The following is a 20,704-nucleotide window of genomic DNA, read 5'->3' on the forward strand; positions in this document are numbered from 1 at the left end:
TGAGAAACCAAAACAATTTGGTTCAAAAAATAAATCTAAAACAAGTCACTTTAAGCCATAACAGTATTTCAACAGCACATGCTTTACTTTGAAAAGGTAATTTGAAAGAATGTTTAAGAATTTTCCTTAGAAAAGGAAACTTTGAAAAAAAGCAAGCTTCCGTTCCAATACTTTACAATCGTATTTGAAGTTTAAATTAGTCTAGTTTCCCTGCCTTTTATCGGTCTTTATTTTGAAAAGTCAAACGGAAGTGCTGCTCAAGTGCTTCCGGTTACCAACACAGGTCTGTTGCGAAAACACAGGCATCAATTTCTGTTCAAAATTACCCCGGTGCAATATTTCCCACCCTTAAACAGAGCAAATGGTTCAGATGAGGCCTTGACGGAGACCGGACGACCCACGGGGCTTTAAAAAGGTAAAATAAAATAAGAAAGCGTTGTTTCGGGTTTTGTCACAGTTAAAGAGCTGCACACTGCTAGCAGCAGCTAGCTCCTGTTTCTTTAACTCCCTTTAAATCCCATTTCATCTGCGTCTCTTCCCGGGACACACCTGTCCGTCCACCCACGGCTGTGCTGTGTCGCACAGCATGTGACGGAGTTAAAATGCCCCACAAAACAAGAGTTGAATAAATAATTTTGTCTATTTTCTGAGCGAGTGAATCAAATCTCGCGAGAGAAATTGAGACATTTCTTTGTCTTTTGGCTTCAAAAAAGAGGTGAGAGGCGTGATTGTGACGTCAGAGTGTCCTGTGATTTACCTGAGCAGGTATGCGGGATAGTCGGGACAGATCTGTGTTTGGAAAAACACAAAAACTAAACGTAGAGACAATAAGATGAATGGATGATGGAGGGAGCATCAGCAGCAGACAGAACAGACTGTGTTGTAATCACTGACGGGTCACGTGATGTCTTATAATCACCGACGGGTCACGTGACGTGTTATAATCACTGAGGGGTCACGTGACGGGTGGAAGAGTATAATGATGGCAGAGAAGTCCAGTTGATGTCATGATCATTCAACCATAAACCTTTTCCAGGATCATCTGATAACCAGTACTGGAGTTGAGGGGGGATGAGGGGGGGTTAGTCCAGGGGCCAGAGCCCAAAATTTCACTTGTCAGTACCACTCAAGGTGACCAAACTTGCCTATAATTTTTTGGAAAATATCCATGTCTGTAGATGATATTTTGGTATATTAACCCTTCCTGAGTGGCAGCTGGATCATAGTTATCAGCTCATGAAGTTCAGAAAATTACATTTTAGATGCTGCTGCATATCCTGGTTTAGACTCATGTACAGGAAATCTGTCAATGTTTCACAATATTGTCTTTGGTATCATTTTAAAGGGGACCTTTAAAGCTTTCATTCAAGCTAAGATGTGATACATTTCCTGAATCCTTATGCTCCTCTGAGTATTCCAATTTTTGTATTTTGTGTCTCTGTTGTTCCTAGATGACACAGGGATAAAAGATAGTACATCATTTAGGCGAAAATTGTGTAAAAATGTGTGTTGTTTATAGTTTAAAGAGCTGCAGTGACCTCTATGTTGGTCAGAAAGATTCACATCTTAGCTTGAATGAATGCTTAAAATGATACCAAAGACAATATTGTGAAACATTAACAGATTTCCTGTACATGAGTCTAAACCAGGATATGCAGCAGCATCTAAAATGTAATTTTCTGAACTTCATGAGCTGATAACTATGATCCAGCTGCCACTCAGGAAGGTTATCATACCAGAATATCATCTACAGACGTGGATATTTTCAAACATTATAAGCAAGTTTTGTCACCTTGAGTGGTGCTGATATCTGGCCTGGCCCATGGACTAGATGGCATTCCTCCTGAAATAAAAACGGTCCAAATCATCCCCCCTGTAAAACTGCCATCCCCCCTTTCCATCCCTTATGTCATTTCATCAATGAATGTGGTTTTACTGCTATTTCAACATTTAGAGTCATCACCAGAAAAATAACTTATTTGACAATTTTCACCTGTTTCAAGTAAACTTTCACTTGAAATAAGTAGGAAAATCTGCCAGTGGGACAAGATTTATCTTCTTATTACAAGCAAAAAAATCTTGTTCCAAATTATCTGTCCCCATATGATAAAATCCACCATCCCCCCTGATTTATTTTTTACAACTCGAGTACTGCTGATAACAGAGTAAGTTTTGTTTTGTTAGACAGCTGATAGCTTCAGAATAAGTTTATTTGTATAGCACAATTCAACACAAGGTCATTCAAAGTGCTTTACATCAACATTAAAAGCGGCAAGACATAATTAGATGGTAAATAGCAAATAAAATGAAATAAAATTATGAGAAAAGAAGGTAAAATAATAAAAAGCACAAGTTGCTGAAAACTAAGGGAAGTAGAGTCCAGCAGGTAAGTATTTAATTAAACAGTAATGTTTTTAGGCCTGATTTAAAGGATCTACAGTTGGAGCAGACCTCAGGTCTACAGGAAGTTTGTTCCACCGGTGAGGAGCAGAATAACTGAACGCTGCCTCACCTTGCTTGGTTCTGGTTCTGGAACCACAACAAACCAGATCCAGATGAAGCTCAGGGGTCTGGGAGCTTCATAGGAACTAACAGATCCAGATGAAGCTCAGGGGTCTGGGAGCTTCATAGGGAAGTAACAGTGCTTTGTAGAATAAGAGAATAAGAGAATAATGGTTTCATGAAAACGCCTGAGACTCATGTAGTTGTTAAAGACTACTTAATTTATTCTAACTGCTTTAAATACAAACATATGTTGATCATTGATCAGTAAAAAAAAAAAAAAAAAACATTTTTTTTTAATGGCAGAACATCAAGTGTATGAGTCCATGTTTGCAGGTTAGTTCTGTGATCAGTTGTGTGTGTCTGCTCTGCTGACTTCTGTCTGTGAACACACACTCTGCTGGGTTTCCTCCTAAGCTCCTCTTGATAGTCAGCTCTCTCTCAGCCTCCTCAACACTTGGAGCTTTGCTTTCCTTGATGTGGACTTTTCCATCTGGAGACAGGTAGCAGGTAGGGTTGCCACCCGTCCCGTAAAATACGGAATTGTCCTTTATTTGAGAAAAAAATGTTGCGTCCCGTATTGAACTAATACGGGACACGATTTGTACCGTATTTTCATTAACTTTTACACCATATTCTAGTTGAATTATTGAAATAAATTAACCTTTACACCATATTCTAGTTGAATTATTGAAATAAATGAACTTTTACACCATATTCTAGTTGATTTATTGAAATAAATGAACTTTTACACCATATTCTAGTTGAATTATTGAAATAAATTGACTTTTACACCATATTCTAGTTGAATTATTGAAATAAGTTAACTTTTACACCATATTCTAGTTGAATTATTGAAATAAATTAACTTTTACACCATATTCTAGTTGAATTATTGAAATAAATTAACTTTTACACCATATTCTTTACCTGTAGGCTATATTCTACATCTGGGCTGATGTTGACATACATAGCATAGGAGGATATTTCAGTTGTTAGTATGGTTGTCTGTCTGTACAGTCATGCAGGTTCAATGCTATTAAAGCACTTTAAACTTTAAATCAAAGCATTTAGTTTTTTCATATAAAATAAACACATTTTTATTCAGTTTAGAAGTTTTGGGGCTTTTTTTTTGGCTCCTGCGCTGCTGAAATCAGGGCGTCCCTTATTTCTATTTCTGAAAGGTGGCAACCCTAGTAGCAGGTGACAGTTTCAGGGTTCACTCCTTCAGGCAGACCCAACTCCTGTCGGAGCTCATGGAGTCTGTAAGAGTAGGAGTCTTTCCTGTCCTCCTGCTTCCTCTTTTTTTTTTATATATGTTTTTATTGGCAGACTGTTTCCACAATACAGAGCAAAACAGATTAACTTACCTTTTTTTTTTTTTTTTCTCCTCTCCCCATCCCTCCCCCCACAGTTATCGTCATTAATTTTCTCTTGGGAATAGCAAAAAAAAAAAAAAAAAAAATAATAATAATAATAATAAAAATTTTAGAAATAATAAATAAATAAAAATAAAAAGATAGTAATATAGTGGCATAACAAAAAAGTAGTAGTAGTGCAATGAATGTAAATTTAAATAAGTAAATAAAATGAAAACGAAATGGGTTATCTAGAGATTAATAATTAGTTCTTAGATCAATGATTAGCAATTCCAGTAGTAGTCACAAGTTATACTAGTAAACACTTGAGTCGGAGTGTTGTCATATATCACCCCCAGAGTTATATACCAATGTATTAGTAATTAGGCTGTTACAAAGGAGCCGCCAAACTCAACAAAAGCTGAAAGTTACATTGTGCTGCTTTTTAAAAAAAAAAAAAAAAAAAAAAAAAAAAAAAAAAATGATTTAAGGTTGTGATTCATCTTTCTGTCTCTCTCAGTCTTAGTGATGCTATCTCGACCACTGATGCTGATAGAGACTGATGATGGGGCGCGTGGCCGGGCCGTGGTGTCTCCGCCCCCTCCTGTCCCGTTGGCGGGTGAGGAGGAGCCTCCTGCAGGTGTGTGTCCTAGTTTTTGTTTATTTGTGTTTCAGGTGTTCAGACAGTAACTTCTCTTTCTCCTGCAGGAGTTTTCTCTCCTCCTCCTCCTCCTCTTCCTGTTCTGCCTGCCTCCTTTTTTGCTCCCCTGCCTCCCACGGCCCCTCCTCATCCCCCTCCGTGCTGCTCCTGCACCTCCCTCCTGCCCCGCCTGCTTTCGGCTCACCGGATGGAGGTGCGGCGCCTGCTGCGCGGAGCCCTCGCCTCCCTCGGACGTCGTCTGGACTATTTGGAGAGGAGGAGCGGGAGGAGGAGGGGGAGGAAGAACCGGAAGACCCGGAGCTCAGAAGAAAGTGAGTCCGCTTCTCTTTACACACCGTTACTAGACAGGTGCTTGGTCATGACGAGCGGCTGACTGTTGGCATGACCATAACTGAGGAGGAAGTGATAGTAGCTAACTGTTAGCTGAGCCAATTGTCAAAGGGTTACGCCCCAGATTAAACATGTACAGGACTGTCTCAGAAAATTAGAATATTGTGATAAAGTTCTTTATTTTCTGTAATGCAATTTAAAAAAAAAAAAAAAAAAAAAAAAAAAATGTCATACATTGTGGATTCTTTACAAAATATTGCAATATGGCTTGAAATATTGCAAGCCTTTTATTATTTTAATATTGCTGATCATGGCTTACAGCTTAAGAAAACTCAAATATCCTATCTCCAAAAATTAGAATCTTCTGGGAATCTTAATCTTAAACTGTAAGCCATAATCAGCAATATTAAAGGAGCATGAGGCTCCTTTTAAGAAATGAGACTCTCTAGCGCCACCCTTCACCACGACGGCCGTTGGGGGTACTGCAGCCAACAGTGAAGCCGGCACGGGAGAACGGGGAGAACGTGCATGCAGCGTCATGTGACGTCACATCCGCAGGACAGCGCGGGAAATTCGGGACCGAATTGCAGCACATTTTGCAGCACACAGCCTGTTCAAGGCAAAGGAGAGATACACTAGAGGAATCATTCTTTTAGGTTTGGAACGCTTCATCTGACATTATTACTAGAAAACTTAAAATGTATACGGATTTTTTTCATAAATCCTGCCTCAATCCGGCCTCAAGCTCCTTTAAAATAATAAAAGGCTTGCAATATTTCAGTTGATTTGTAATGAATCCAGAATGTATGACATTTTAGTTTTTTTAATTGCATTACAGAAAATAAAGAACTTCATCACAATATTCTAATTTTCTGAGACAGTCCTGTAGCTGCTACAGTCCTTTGGCAGCTGCAGGTGCAACTGCTGGTCTCTGACCGTGTGCTGTTTCTCCCCTATTCCTCTGCCTCAATTTCCTCTCAGTCTACCTTGAATAAAATCTTTTAGAGGAAACTCTGATTAGTTTCTCATTGAACAGCGCTACAATGATTACTTTCTGAGGCTTGACCTCCCTTCTTTGTGTCATCATTGCAGCTTCACCTGCCTTCACCACCTCCTCTCCCGTGACTAGCCCACCCCCTGTTTTACACAACCCCTGCTCCTCATCATCAGTAGAGGAGGACCCTTCGTCCGCTGTCAGCCAATCAGATGAGAGGACGAGGAGCCCGGAGGAGGAGGTTAATCAGAGGAAGAGGAGGAAGAAGGACCACGAAGAATTAATATTTTCTACAAATGACGCAGAAGATGAGGAAAAGGAGGAAAAAGAGGAAGAAGAGGAGAGGAGGTTTGTCGGAAGGATGGAAGTCTCTTGCAGAGGAGGACGGCCAGAGGAAGAGGTCCCGCTCACGCTATACAACTACAGTGACAGAAAACGCAGAAGAAGAGAGAGTGAAGGACACATCCAATCAGAGAAGGCAGTCAGTGTGGTCACCAGAAAGAACGGATACAGGTGAGCCAGAGAGAAAGACTCGAGAGGAGGAGGGAGATGTCTCCTGACACCTTTGGGTTACGTCACCAAGAAGTAGTAGTTACTCAGTTACAGCAGCCTATACTTTGAGCTGAGCTTAACTTCTGTCGCAAACTAATGTTAGGGTGCTTTCACACCTGTCCCGTTTGGAGCAGTTGTTCCGGAACAGGGAGCGTTTCCCCCTAAAGATCGGTTCGTTTGGTATATGTGAACACAGCAATCGCGCTCGGAAACGGCACAAGACAAGCGAGCAGAGATCTCCTAGGAGAGGTTAGGGTTAGGTTCTCGGCCCGATTCCATTCCAGACCTGAAGTGGTTAATTTTTTTTATTTGTAGTGAGAACATAATCCACACAGCAACTGACACAAGGACGGACGAACATACAACATTGTGTATGTGCGACCGCGGCGCAAGGAGAAGAGTCGGAGCAGCCTCCGCCACCTTCTCTTCTATTGGACGTGCCGAGATGTCGTAACAGCGCGGCACGGTGAAATTAAACAATGTTCAATTTGGGCAGGGTTTGCGCAGCACAAACCCGGCTGCAGCAGGCGGCCTCTCGTCCGCCGCTGAGCTCCGCTCTGTGCCGAGCGCATATAAATGAATGGGTAAAGCCTGATTTATGGTTCCGCGTTAAATCGACGCAGAGACTACGCCGTACCCTACGCCGTAGGCTCTGCGTTGGTGTAACGCGGAACCATAAATCAGCCTAAAGCCGGCAGCGGTCTGCGCTCTTCGCCCTCTCTGTGAAAAGGGCGTGTTGTTTTTTCCGGAGTGCGGAAGAGGAAACTCCTTCTGCGTTCATTTGACCAATCAGAGAGCAGCTGGTTTGTGCATGGCATTTGTTTGTTAACAGCTTTGAACCGGTACAGACGTTTGCCTTGTGAACACAAACCCCACAAACGAGAAATGAACAACTGTATCAATTTAGCCCTTGAATCGGAACTAAACATACGGGCCACAGCAGCCTTAGACCCCGTCCACACGTAGCCGGGTATTTTTAAAACCGAATATTTCCCCCCCTGCGTTTATAAAATACTTTTTATCCACATTACATCGTTTTAAAAAAAAACCCCTTCCACACATAACCGAAGATCTGTGTTTTCGACCACATTCATAAGCATTTCAAACCTGTAGATAATCTGCGGCTCCAGGGGAAGCTGCACCTCCGTGGCGCAGCTTCCCCGGCAGGCGCGTCTCCTTCTCGGTCGCCACGGAGCTGCCGCGTTAAATCGACGCAGCCCTACGCCGTACTCTACGGTGTAGGGTACGGCGTAGGCTCTGCGTCGGTGTAACGCAGTAAACGTTGGTCAAGAGTAGAGACCATTTATTTAATAAATAGCTTGGAGAACAGATGCTGGATCATCTGTAGTTCTGTAGTAAACAAAGGTTGCACGTCAGAGCAGATTTGTTGTTGTTTTGGAGCATAATGTGACATTCGAAAACGCAAAACTTTGTCTGTGTCTACACGCATCTACATAAACGGAGTTTTCAAAAATCTTCACTTTGCCCGGAGTTTTTTTAAACATTCGTTTATTTGCGTTTTCATGTGGATGACAGGTCCAAACGTAGGAAAATATCTTCGGTTTAGCAGATACCCGGCTACATGTGGACGGGGTCTTAGATTGGTTTTCACTGGAAACACCACCCATTTTTCCTGGGAGGGTCACCCACGAACCCTTCCAGGAAGTCCAGGAGAAATCCAACTAGAACCAACTAGTATCCACCAGCCCTCTGGATCCAGACCTTAGCAGACCTTTTTTTTGCTCCTCCTCCTCCTGAATTGACGGTGTTGCGATGCAGAACCTTAGACTGCGAGAGCTGGGGTTGGTCTGCTGTACTATATCATTTCCAATACTGCGCTTTTCTGCTTTGTCCCTTCTGCTCAATGCGTTTTCAGGTCGTACAGACACCCCCCCCCCCCCCCCCCCCCCCACGCCTCAAACTATTTCTCCTCCATTTATGATGCAACATTTCCAGTAGGAGCGTTCGCTGTGCCACATCCATCAGTCCGTCTCTAACATTGTCCTCACATAGACTACGTTTACATGCAGTCAAACTTCAGGTTATTGCTAATATTCCGGTTACTGAAACATTCGGAATATTCCGTTTACATGGTACATGGAATGTTAATCATTCGGGATATCTGGATCAAACCAGCGACGCGTGGAGAACATCATGACGCAATTCCCGTCATTTCTGCTTCTCCTTACTGTATCCAAATTCAAAACAAATGCTGCTTCGCGCAACTTTTCTCTCACCTTCTTTTAAATCTCTCTATCCCGGTACTTTCTACCGTCTACAAATGCAGAAATGTTCATATCCTTCATTACATTTATGAAGTGATTAGTCTCCTCCTGGTCTTGGTTTCTCCGTGTTTATAAGAACTTCCTGGACTCAAAAGACCAGGATTCCTTGTGAACAGAACATGCAGAAAACAAATTCCTGTTCCGTTTGATGGGGATAATCAGTTTGGCGTTTACATGACCCAATATTCAGGTTTTAAAAGCAGTAACCCAGGGCTCATATTCAGGTTTTTAAAACCCTGAATATGAGCAAATTCGGGTTATTCAAAGGGGTTATTGGTGTTTACATGGCCGTGCAAATTCGGGTTATTGCCAATATTCGGGTTTTAAAAGAGTTATTGATGCATGGAAACGCTGTCATAGAAAAACAAGACAGGAAAGCGAGCCCTCAACCATTGAGTTCCTTACATTAATTCTTCCTCTCTTCCTTCTGCAGATCCCATCAGGCCTTGCATATGGTCCACTCAGCTTACAGTGGTCAGCCCATCAGCCAATCAGAAGTCTTCACGTTCTTTTCCAGCCAGTGCCGTTTTTCTGACATCATCCCTCCCCTCCCCCCCAACCACAGTATTTCCCATCTGTGGCTCAAAAACGCTCCCTCTTACTCATTCAGCCCCGGCCCTATGTTGCGCCTGTCCCTGGCTGCTGTGGAGACGATACTGGAACAGGTGAGGGGCGCAGGTTGTTGGAGTCCCCTGCGACCCCTGAGAGACTGGACAGCCCCGCCCAGCTTAGGCAGCGACCACTGGTATTTCAATCAATCTCATTAATATTAAGGCTGACTATTCAAACTTCTTTGACTTTTGTGTGTTTTTAGTAAAATCTTCTCAAACCAAAGATGTGAAGTTTCAGAACAACTGTTCACTTACACAAAATAACTCTGAACTTTTTCATTCTCACAGTTACGTACGAAGTCCAACACCCAGGTAACTGACAATCAGTCATGTGATTAAACGCGTCTCTTCTGCTAACGTGTGTGATGAAGCTGAATGAATAAGTGTCTTTACTGTCAGTTTACTGAAGAGGATGTGTGTGACGTGATGTCTCGAGTACATGTAACACATACAGGACTGTCTCAGAAAATTTGAATATTGTGATAAAGTTCTTTATTTTCTATAATGCAATTTAAAAAAAACAAAAATGTCATACATTCTGGATTTATTACAAATCAACTGAAATATTGCAAGCCTTTTATTATTTTAATATTGCGGATTATGGTTTACAGTTTAAGATTAAGATTCCCAGAATATTCTAATTTTTTGAGATAGGATATTTGAGTTTTCTTAAGCTGTAAACCATAATCAGCAATATTAAAATAATAAAAGTCTTGCAATATTTTAGTTGATTTGTAATGAATCCAGAATGTATGACATTTTTGTTTTTGTAATTGCATTACAGAAAATCACAATATTCTAATTTTCTGAGACAGTCCTGTAAGGTGCTTTATTAACTTTCTTTTTTTTTTAATGATGTGTTTCAGCATTGCCTTTTCCTCCCGGAGACAGCTGAAGCAGCGAGCCAATCACAGTGCTCGAGGCCTGTACCCGCCCCGGAGAAGGGCGCTCCCCCTCCCCGTGTGTTCGGCCAATCGGCTGTCGGCTCCGCTCCCTGCGAACCAATCTGCAGCGAGCTCACAGTTTCTGAACTCTAATGGAGAGGTGCAGATATTTTCAAGTTTTTAACGCTGACATGTTTGTTTCTGTTCAGTCTTACTTTGCTTTGAACTTGTGGGGCTGAGTTTGATTGCAGATCCGTCTTGATTGATAACATGTGTGCTGACTAGGGGTGTAACAATATATCGTGCCATGAAATTTCGCGATACAAAAACATCACGAAACGTGTCGTGGAGGTGACAAACTGTATCGCGATATTGGGTTATTAATATTAATCTATTGTGTTGACTAGTACCACGCCTCGACCCGCGGACCAAAATCTTCCTCCGCTCAGAAGAAACTAGTACCGTTTTGGTCCCGATCACGGGACTCTTGCAGGTTTTGAGCTCTGAACTTTTACTTGTGTAAGGCTGGTGTAGAGTTAAGCCTTACCTTATTAAATTAAACCTTTTTGGGGTGGTGAGTAGGATAAACACGGGGAAACTTCTGCTGAGTTCCAGTGTACTTTAATGTCCCTCAACAGTGTAGGATTTTAGAACATCAACACAGCACCTAGTGCCGTACTGTGGCGTATCAATCCGCCCAATCTAAAACAGACTAATCACTACAGATAAACTGACTAGTGTCATTATAGTCCCTGATTTACATCAGAATAGAAAGAATATATTTATAAAATAAAGAACCCTGAATTACCAAAATAATAAATCTCCTCTTACACTTATAAGGTGAGCATGAATCAATCTTTTTATGATGTAAAATTGTATGTATTTATTTACTTTTATTTATTTATTTATTTAATTTTAGTTAATAATTAAGTTTAGTAAATTTCTGGAAAAGAAAAAGTTCAAATCATACATGAGAGAAACTATTCAGTTTGTGGCAAAATATTTTTATTGTATGAAACTGAAGATGCATAATGCAAACCTGACATTTACTTTTAGTTCAGTTTGTGGAAAATGGTTGGCCTGGCTTTCTCTTTAAAACTTAAACAGTTATAAAGCATTACAAACTGTAACAATAGGGCAAACACACAGCATTGTTTTGTATTTTGTGTCTTTCAAATAAAAGACCATTTTTCATATGTTCCTCATTCAAGGTTGTTAAAAAAATACTGCTATAATATCGTATCGTTATCGTGACCTCAATATCGTGTATCGTACCGTATCGTAAGATAATGGTATCGTTACACCCCTAGTGCTGACTCACTTTATTCTCAACTGTTAGTCTCTAAATTCATCTCTATCCGATAATTTTACATGTTTTTTTTTTTTTTTTTGGTATGCATTCTAGCTTGGTAAACGCGTGTCACAGATCCGAATACGGCGTGCACCGCCTCGAGAAATGCCACTTACACCGATGGGGCTGCCGAAAGCCAAAAGGTGAGATCCCAATCAAATGCATTACCTAAATTCCTGGAACTTGGGTGATGATTACATCGAAGACTGCTCAAAAACAGAGTTCTTGCCTTTTTTTTCTTTGGGTTTTTTTTGTGTTTCAGGGTATTTCTGGGGTTTCAGATGCTTTCTGGGGGTTTATGGAGATTCCAGAGTGTTTCTTATAGTGTTTGAAGGCTTCTAGAGGCTTCATATGTTTGTTTTTTGAAGGTTTCGGAGAGTTTCAAAGAGGTTACTCAGGAGATGGGGGAGTTTCCATGGTGGAGGTGAAATTATTTAATTGTGATGTTTTTCCACCTTCAGGTTGAAAAAGAAGGAATTCAGTCTGGAGGAGATTTACACCAACAAGAACTACAGATCCCCCACCTCCAACAGGTAATTCCTCACTGCCAAATCCCCAATTCCCCAAATCTCTTTACCAGTATAACTAAAACTCCCAGCATGCTTTGCCCTTATCCTGCAGGAGCTTGGAGACCATCTTTGAGGAGCCACGAGAGAAGGATGGAGCGCTCCTCCTGATTGGCCAGCAGAAGAGACGCAGGCTCTTGCTCTTCCCTGACTTCACCCAGCCCAGAAAGAGGAAGAAGCCACAAGGTATGCTGGGAAGTGTAGTTTAGTAAGAGGGACAGGGGAATGTTTGCTGGCTTCTTGTTTTCTGAGTTCTTGTTCCTGTATTATCCTGGTCTGTTGACGGATGTGACCAAGGTTCTGTTTCTGGTGATAGTTCACTTGGAGCGGAGACAGTACGGCCCTGTCCCAATACTCCCCACTAGTCCTACTTTTCAATCCTACCCCTAAGTTTTGCGCGTTCCCGTGAGGTAGTGGTGTCCCAATTCCTCTTTTCACCTAGGGGTAGTGGAGAAAACTAGTGTTGTGGCTATACGGCCCTACGGATCGAGGGATTTCAGATGCACACTAGTTGAACTAGGGCCAGAAAAATTTCCCAGAATGCTTTTTCGGCGTCATTTGCGGACTGAATAAAAAAAAAAACATGGAGGACATTTCTTATTTTTTAGTGAATAAAATCAATATTTTGAGTTAGTTTCTGCATAAAAATGTGTTTTGATTACATTTCTAGTGAGAAATATATATTTTACTTTCATAATATTCACTCAGTGAATGTACATAATCACTCGCTTGCCCGTTGTTGCGAAGTCTTTTTCAAACCTCGCCAGAATAAAGTCTGATTTATGGTTCCGCGTTACACCAACGCAGAGCCTACGGCGTAGGTTACGCGGCAACGTGCGCCGTACGCCGTCCCCTACGCCGTAGGCTCTGCGTCGATGTTACACGCGCCGTACAGGGTTTCCGTTGTCCGGTAATTGCCGGACCTTGTCCGGTAAAATATGCCAAAGTCCGGTATTTTATAATCTCTCCGGTGAAAATACTCACACAATTTCAGTTGTAATAAAATGGGTAATTTCCACATCATTTTATGAAAAAACATATACTTTTTTTTTACGAATGAGCAGTGTGTGTGTATGTGTGAATAAATGAATGTAGCCTATATGTGAAACGAAACTTTTTTTCTGCGCGGAACGAAACTTGACGCATTTGATTCATTAAATCTGACAAACCGCGCACCACAAGAGAGGTCTCTGATATGGCGAAACAGGCAAATCTTAAAAGCTTTTTTCTTAAATGAAAAAGCTCTAATGGCGAGGGTGATGAGTGACAAGTGCGTGCAGAGATGCCGTCGCTGTAATGACAGCGCTCCGCGGTTATGGAGGCTTGAACTTTTCAATGGCCTGTGAAGTTCTAATCAGGGATTTCGGTGAAATCTACCCCGGGTGGGCTCAACTGGCCAAGATAGCCTGCGTGATCCCTGTCTCCAGTGTGCCAGCAGAGAGAGGTTTCTCTCTGCAGAACCGCATTAAAACAGCACAGCGGAGTCGCCTGGGGGAGGACAAAGTAACAAGACTGATGCACATTGCATGCTGTGCAGAGACACTTGGAACTTTTGATTTTGATTCTGCAGCTGCTCACTTCAGTGCTGCGAAAATGCGCAAAAAGTAAACTGTTATACACCGGATCTAGGTGAAGGGATTTCCCCTGTTTGTTTTCAGTTTTTATTCCGTTTTATTTTAAACGCGCAAACGGACATTTTTTTATTTGAAATTGGCAGCATGGCCATGTTAATAAAATGTTATTTGCCACTCCAGATGTGTTTTTTATTTGTTTACAAATTGTTTTATTTTAGAGTATATAGGCCTTCCTCTTTATGTTCATTCATGTGTCAGAAGAGCGCAAGCTTCTGCAATATTTATTTTTTGAAGTTACGCTCGCGAGTCAATTGACAGGACTTATTTTATTTTAAATACCCCTGCTTCAGCAATGTGGGCTGGGTAGCAGTCGTGGCGGGGTGCCTCGACGACCCAATCCCTGGACCAAAACCCTCACAGTGGGGACATGGAATGTCACCTCGCTGGGGGGGAAGGAGCCGGAGCTTGTGCGTGAGGTTGAGAGATACCGGCTAGAGATAGTCGGGCTCACCTCCACACATAGCTTGGGCTCTGGAACCCAGCTCCTTGAAGGGGGCTGGACCCTCCACTACTCTGGAGTTGCCCAGGGTGAGAGGCGGCGGGCTGGTGTGGGCTTGGTTATAGCCCCCCAGCTCAGCCGCCATGTGTTGGAGTTCACCCCGGTGAACGAGAGGGTCGCTTCCCTGCGCCTTCGGGTCGGGAAAAGGTCTCTTACTGTTGTTTGTGCCTACGGGCCGAACAGCAGTGCTGAGTACCCGTCCTTCTTGGAGTCCCTGGGAGGAGTACTTGATAGTGCTCCAACTGGGGACTCCATTGTTCTACTGGGGGACTTCAACGCTCACGTGGGCAATGACAGTGATACCTGGAGAGGCATGATTGGGAGGAACGGCCTCCCCGATCTGAACCCGAGCGGTGTTTTGTTGTTGGACTTCTGTGCGAGTCACAGTTTGTCCATCACGAACACCATGTTCAGGCATAAGGGTGTCCATCAGTGCACGTGGCACCAGGACACCCTAGGCCGGAGGTCAATGATCGACTTTGTTGTCGTTTCATCTGACCTTCGGCCGCATGTCTTGGACACTCGGGTAAAGAGAGAGGCTGAGCTGTCAACTGATCACCACCTGGTGGTGAGTTGGATGCGCTGGCGGAGGGAGAGGTTGGACAGACCGGGCAGACCCAAACGGATTGTGAGGGTCTGTTGGGAACGTCTGGCCGAGCCCTCTGTCAGGGACATCTTCAACTCCCACCTCCGGGAGAGCTTCTCTCGGATCCCGGGGGAGGCGGGGGACATCGAGTCCGAGTGGACCATGTTCTCTGCCTCCATTGTCGGCGCGGCGGCTCGAAGCTGTGGACGCAAGGTCTCCGGTGCCTGTCGTGGCGGCAATCCTAGAACCCGGTGGTGGACACCGGAAGTACAGGATGCCGTCAGACTGAAGAAGGAGTCCTACCGGGCTATGTTGGCCGGTGGGACTCCTGACGCAGTAGATAGGTACCGGCAGGCCAAGCGGGCCGCGGCTCGGGCAGCCTTGGAGGCAAAAACTCGGGTCTGGGAGGAGTTCGGGGAGGCCATGGAGGAAGACTTTCGGTCGGCCTCGAGGAAATTCTGGAGGACCGTTCGGCACCTCAGAAGGGGGAAGCAGTACTCTGCCGGCACCGTTTATGGTGCTGGTGGGGAGCTGTTGACCTCGACTGGGGACATTGTCGGACGGTGGAAGGAATACTTCGAGGATCTCCTTAACCCGACTGACATGCCTTCCACTGAGGAAGCAGAGGGTTGGGGCTCGGAGGCGTGCTCATCCATCACCCAAGCCGAGGTCACCGAGGTGGTTCGTAAGCTCCTCGGTGGCAGGGCACCGGGGGTGGATGAGATTCGCCCTCATTCGAGTACCTCAAGTCTCTGGATGTCGTAGGGCTGTCTTGGTTGACACGCCTCTGCGACATTGCATGGAGGAAGGGGACAGTACCGCTGGGGTGGCAAACCGGGGTGGTGGTCCCTCTGTTTAAAAAGGGGGACCGGAGAGTGTGTTCCAACTACAGGGGGATCACACTTCTCAGCCTCCCGGGGAAAGTCTACGCCAAGGTACTTGAGAGGAGATTACGGCCGATAGTCGAACCTCGGATTCAGGAGGAACAATGCGGTTTTCGTCCCGGTCGTGGAACACTGGACCAGCTCTATACCCTCCGCAGGGTGCTCGAGGGTTCATGGGAATTTGCCCAACCAGTCTACATGTGTTTTGTGGATCTGGAGAAGGCATTTGACCGTGTCCCTCGTGCCATTCTGTGGGGGGTGCTGAGTGAGTATGGAGTCCGGGGCCCTCTACTAAGGGCTGTCCGGTCTCTGTATGATCGAAGCAGGAGTCTGGTTCGCATTGCCGGCAGTAAGTCAGACTTGTTCCCAGTGCATGTTGGACTCCGGCAGGGCTGCCCTTTGTCACCGGTCCTGTTCACAATTTTTATGGACAGGATTTCTAGGCGCAGCCAGGGGCCGGAGGGGATCCGGTTTGGGAACCTCAGGATTTCATCTCTGCTTTTTGCAGATGATGTTGTCCTGTTGGCTTCATCAGACCGGGACCTCCAGCATGTGCTGGGGCGGTTTGCGGCCGAGTGCGACGCGGCAGGGATGAGAATCAGCACCTCCAAGACCGAGGCCATGGTTCTCGACCGGAAAAGGGTGGCATGCCTTCTCCGGGCGGGTGGAGAAGTCCTGCCTCAGGTGGAGGAGTTCAATTATCTCGGGATCTTGTTCACGAGTGAGGGAACGATGGAGCGTGAGATTGACAGGCGGATCGGTGCAGCGTCCGCAGTAATGCGGTCGATGTACTGGACGTCGTGGTGAAGAGGGAGCTGAGTCGAAAGGCGAAGCTCTCGATTTACCGGTCAATCTACGCCCCTACCCTCACCTATGGTCATGAACTTTGGGTAGTGACCGAAAGGACAAGATCGCGGATACAAGCGGCCGAGATGAGTTTCCTCCGCAGGGTGGCTGGACGCTCCCTTAGAGATAGGGTGAGGAGTTCGGTCACCCGGGAGGAGCTCGGAGTCGAGCCGCTGCTCCTTCACATTGAGAGGAGTCAGCTGAGGTGGCTTGGGCATCTGTACCGGATGCCTCCTGGACGCCTCCCTAGGGAGGTGTTCCAGGCATGTCCCACCGGGAGGAGAACCCGGGGAAGACCCAGGACACGCTGGAGAGACTATGTCTCTCGGCTGGCCTGGGAACGCCTCGGACTCCCCCCGGAAGAGCTGGAGGAAGTGTCTGGGGTGAGGGAAGTCTGGGCATCCCTGCTGAGGCTGCTGCCCCCGCGACCCGGTAACGGATAAAGCGGGAGAAGATGAGTGTTTTTCAATAAAAAATACTATTAAATGACTTTCATTGATATCGTACTACTGCATATGATTTATTTTTAACCTCAATAAATTCATATAGCCTATGTGACCGGAATTTCAAACATTTGTCCGGTAAATTGAAACCCTGCCGGTCACATTGTCCGGTGCCAATTTTTTCTAGCGGAAACACTGGCGCCGTACACCATAGCCTACGCCGTAGGCTCTGCGTTGGTGTAACGCGAAACCATAAATCAGCTCCGGAGCCGGCAGGCAGAAATCCCGAAATTTTCGGAGCAAATTTCTTAACAGGCGTAGATACAACTGTTAGATTTCATCTATTAAACCAACTTTTATCTTCCTAAATGATTTATTTCAGCCAGCGGTAATTCTCCACAGAGCTGCAGGTTTCTCCCCGGGACGACGATGCAGGTTGACCCGGCCGTGAGCTGCTGCTGCTCCGAGCCGGCAGGTTGTTCTCCGAAAACATCAGATCAAATTTCTTAACAGGCGTTATTTGGATAAACTGAGCCCAGGTTGGGGATGTTAACGGTTATTTTTACGCCTGAAAAAATATTAAAACTTAATAAAGTGGCATATTAACAGCGCTACAGCTGAAATTAAAACAGCTTTTATCTCTCAGCTTCCTGATTTTAGTGGTGGTGCTGAAAGTAGGAGTAGGGGGAGTATTGGGACAGGCCCCTGGGAAGATTTCAAGTGCCCTAAAATCTGTGGCTTCTTTTTTAGGGGTAGTGGTAGTGAGGGAGGGCTAGTGGTAGAAAGTAGGGGGTGTATTGGGATTGGGCCTAACACTTCTGCTTCCCGTGGACTGAACTGAGCTCTGGGGACCTGTAGAAATTTGCAGGGCTTGTTGGAAACGACTTTCAAGAATCAGAATTGTTTCAAACTGGAAATGCAGTCCGCCTTTTCTCTGTGTGTTAGGTCCCGGATTTCCTATTACCATGATTCCCAGGAAACGAGCCGCAGCGCGTCGACATATTCACGGCCACGGTTTGGACGATGACAGTGACTTGGACGTGATGCTGGTGGAGAGACTAAGCGCGCTTGAAGACTTCCTGATGCGGCAGGGCCTGGACGAGTGAACTCTGACATCAGTTATCGTCAGCTGACTAAAGGGCAGCCGTACCGAGCTGCTAGCAGCCCCACAGTCATGGTGTTGCCACGGTAACGCTGTCAGCCAAGCAGTCTGATGCGGTAGTTTGACTTTTTTGCGGTGAACGTGATGTTTCTACGTTTTTTACTGTTGGACAATAAATGAGAAAGTGGAGTATTTAAGATTTTATTTTACTGAGTGAATGTGTCATTTGCATCAGACCACACCCCTAGTGAATGCCCCGCCCCTCAGCAGATTTGACTCTCCTCAAAGATAAATCTGCCACACTGTCCCTGTAGTTCTCATGGTACACTGTAGTTCTCATTAGTATACTGTAGTACTCTGTAGTTCAATACAGACCACCTGGTAAGTATTTTGAGATTTGAAACTGTGATAATATATATTTCTGAAGAAAATATGAATCTATTTTTGGAGCAAATAAAGTTTGTTTCTGCTCAAAAAGTTTGTGATGTTTTCTTATAGAGTCTATTGTGACATCTCATATAAGCAATGTGAAACGGGAAGTAGAGTCTTTAACGTAATCATTTTTATTTTAAAGATACATTTTGTTGTACAGTCTTTCAGTGCTGGACCACTGTACTAATAAACGGCTGAGATTTGTCTGCGTGGTTTTGTGTCGGTCTGATTTATTTTGTTTTTCCATTTTAATTTCATTGCTTTCATTATTATATATTCAGTCACTTCTATTCTGAATTTGTGTAATATAATTAGCACTTTGGTTGGTGTTTTTAAAGTGCTTTATAAATGAAGCTAGTTTGGCTTAGAGGGGATCCAGGATTGAGTCAACTGACCGGTCCGGTGTAGTCGTTATTCTCTCTGTGGTTCAAAACACACCGAGCCCACACACTTGTGTCTATTTACCAAGGTGATTACTGCCCCCTTGTGGCTTGGTGTATTAGTAACACCAAAAGTATATTAACTAGGCTCTCAACAAAAGCAAAAAAAGCCATTGAACTTGAATCTATGAATGGAACTAAATTGGATTAAAAAATACTTGGCAAAGCCTGATTCTTTATGGTTCCACAGACCAAGGAGCCTATTCCAGAAAGTTGCAGGGATAGAATTTGTGATGAGTTGTGACTTTGAAATCTCTAAATTGCCTATCAAATTATCAAACTTCCATAAACAAATTTTGCAGCACTGGAAAATTATATTTACACATAATTTCACACCACATGCCACCACCTTGTGGAATAACGGCCATTACAGTCAATAAGAAAACCTTATTTAATCAACAATGGTATCAGAAAAAGATTTTATTTGTTGTTGATCTAATGGATGAAAATGGCCAATTCCTTCAGTTTCATTCATTTATTGCGAAGTATAATATAAATTGCTCTTCCAAAGAATTTAATTGTATTCTAAAAGCCATCCCACTTCCTTTAATACAGCTGATACAAAATACATTAATATAATCAAATGTTTCAGTCAAAATTCCAGAACTAAAACTTGATGAAATACACATTAGCAACCACAAATGTAATAACAAGATTATAGGAAAAGCTCTAAAATGCTAATTATTTTTTGATTTGAACTCACCAACCAAATTAAAAATTGGAACTGACAAAATAATAACTAATCAATTCTGTACATTTATCAAATGGCCAATAGCCCCAAAAATAAAAGAGTTGCTATTTAAGATTTTGAACAATGTATACCCAGCTGCTAAATTTCTGCGCAAAATATTTAACTTTGTTGTAGAACCCATTGGGTTTTGCCTAGAAGAGCCGGAAACGGTTGAGGATTTGTTCTACTCTTGCCCAATCTCCTTGCCAATACAATTCTGGCAGAAACACTGGGATTGACAACACATCTTTTGACTCAAACCAAATCTTAATTTATATGGATAATCTTCCAAGAAATGTATCAAACATGGTCAATATAGTTATTTTACTAGGTAAATATCACATACATAAATGCAAATTGAATAACAGCAAACCCTCCATTCTACATTTGAAAAATGTATGTAAACTGTACTTTGCGTCTTTTAAACTGATGGGTGAAAAAAAAGATATTGCCAAAAGCTTATATGAAACAATGTCTTTGTTTCTTAAATGTTATTAATACACTTCCCATAGCCTAAGTCAGTAAATGTATCTATTATTTTTCTCTCAACTCCGCCAAGTGTTGAATATCTGTGGATATCCTGGATGAGCAGCGGATGTCACCCCGCCCCCCCCCCCCCCCCCCCCAAAATTATATATATATTATATATATATATATATACATATACATATACATATACATACAAACCCAAATTTATTTATTTTTTGGTATTTTTTAATTTTTTTTTTAATAAAATAAACACATTTGACATGTTAAAAAAAAAATATATCATGTGTATTTTATATAAAAAAATGCACATATATATCATGCTTTAGGGTCTTACCAGCATGGTATTAACCATTAATATATGTGCAGACAAGGTAAAAAAGAAAAAAGGAATATCTGTGGATAATTGTTTGCTTGTTTCATGTGCCCTTTATTGTACACCCTACTGAAATTTGTTCAATAAAGTTTGAAAAAAAAACATGTTAAGTAATGCTTTTTTTTCTTCCAAACTTTATAATGTTCGGTAAT

At 43.3% G+C, this 20,704-nt stretch overlaps 1 protein-coding gene across 1 annotated transcript; it reads left to right on the top strand.

Moving 5' to 3' along the window:
• The first annotated feature begins 257 nt into the window (after positions 1-257).
• On the top strand, positions 258-18,726 carry wu:fi75a02 (uncharacterized). Its single transcript, XM_061733532.1, has 11 exons — positions 258-415; positions 4,381-4,500; positions 4,569-4,832; positions 5,944-6,358; positions 9,116-9,427; positions 9,582-9,605; positions 10,160-10,337; positions 11,583-11,671; positions 11,990-12,061; positions 12,150-12,280; positions 17,932-18,726. The coding sequence occupies exons 2-11, from the start codon at positions 4,389-4,391 to the stop codon at positions 18,090-18,092; spliced, it is 1,758 nt and encodes a 585-aa protein (XP_061589516.1). The 5' UTR covers positions 258-415; positions 4,381-4,388; the 3' UTR covers positions 18,093-18,726.
• The last annotated feature ends 1,978 nt before the right edge of the window (positions 18,727-20,704 follow it).

This window comes from Cololabis saira, chromosome 11, assembly GCF_033807715.1.
Source record: "Cololabis saira isolate AMF1-May2022 chromosome 11, fColSai1.1, whole genome shotgun sequence".
Taxonomy (NCBI): domain Eukaryota; kingdom Metazoa; phylum Chordata; class Actinopteri; order Beloniformes; family Belonidae; genus Cololabis; species Cololabis saira.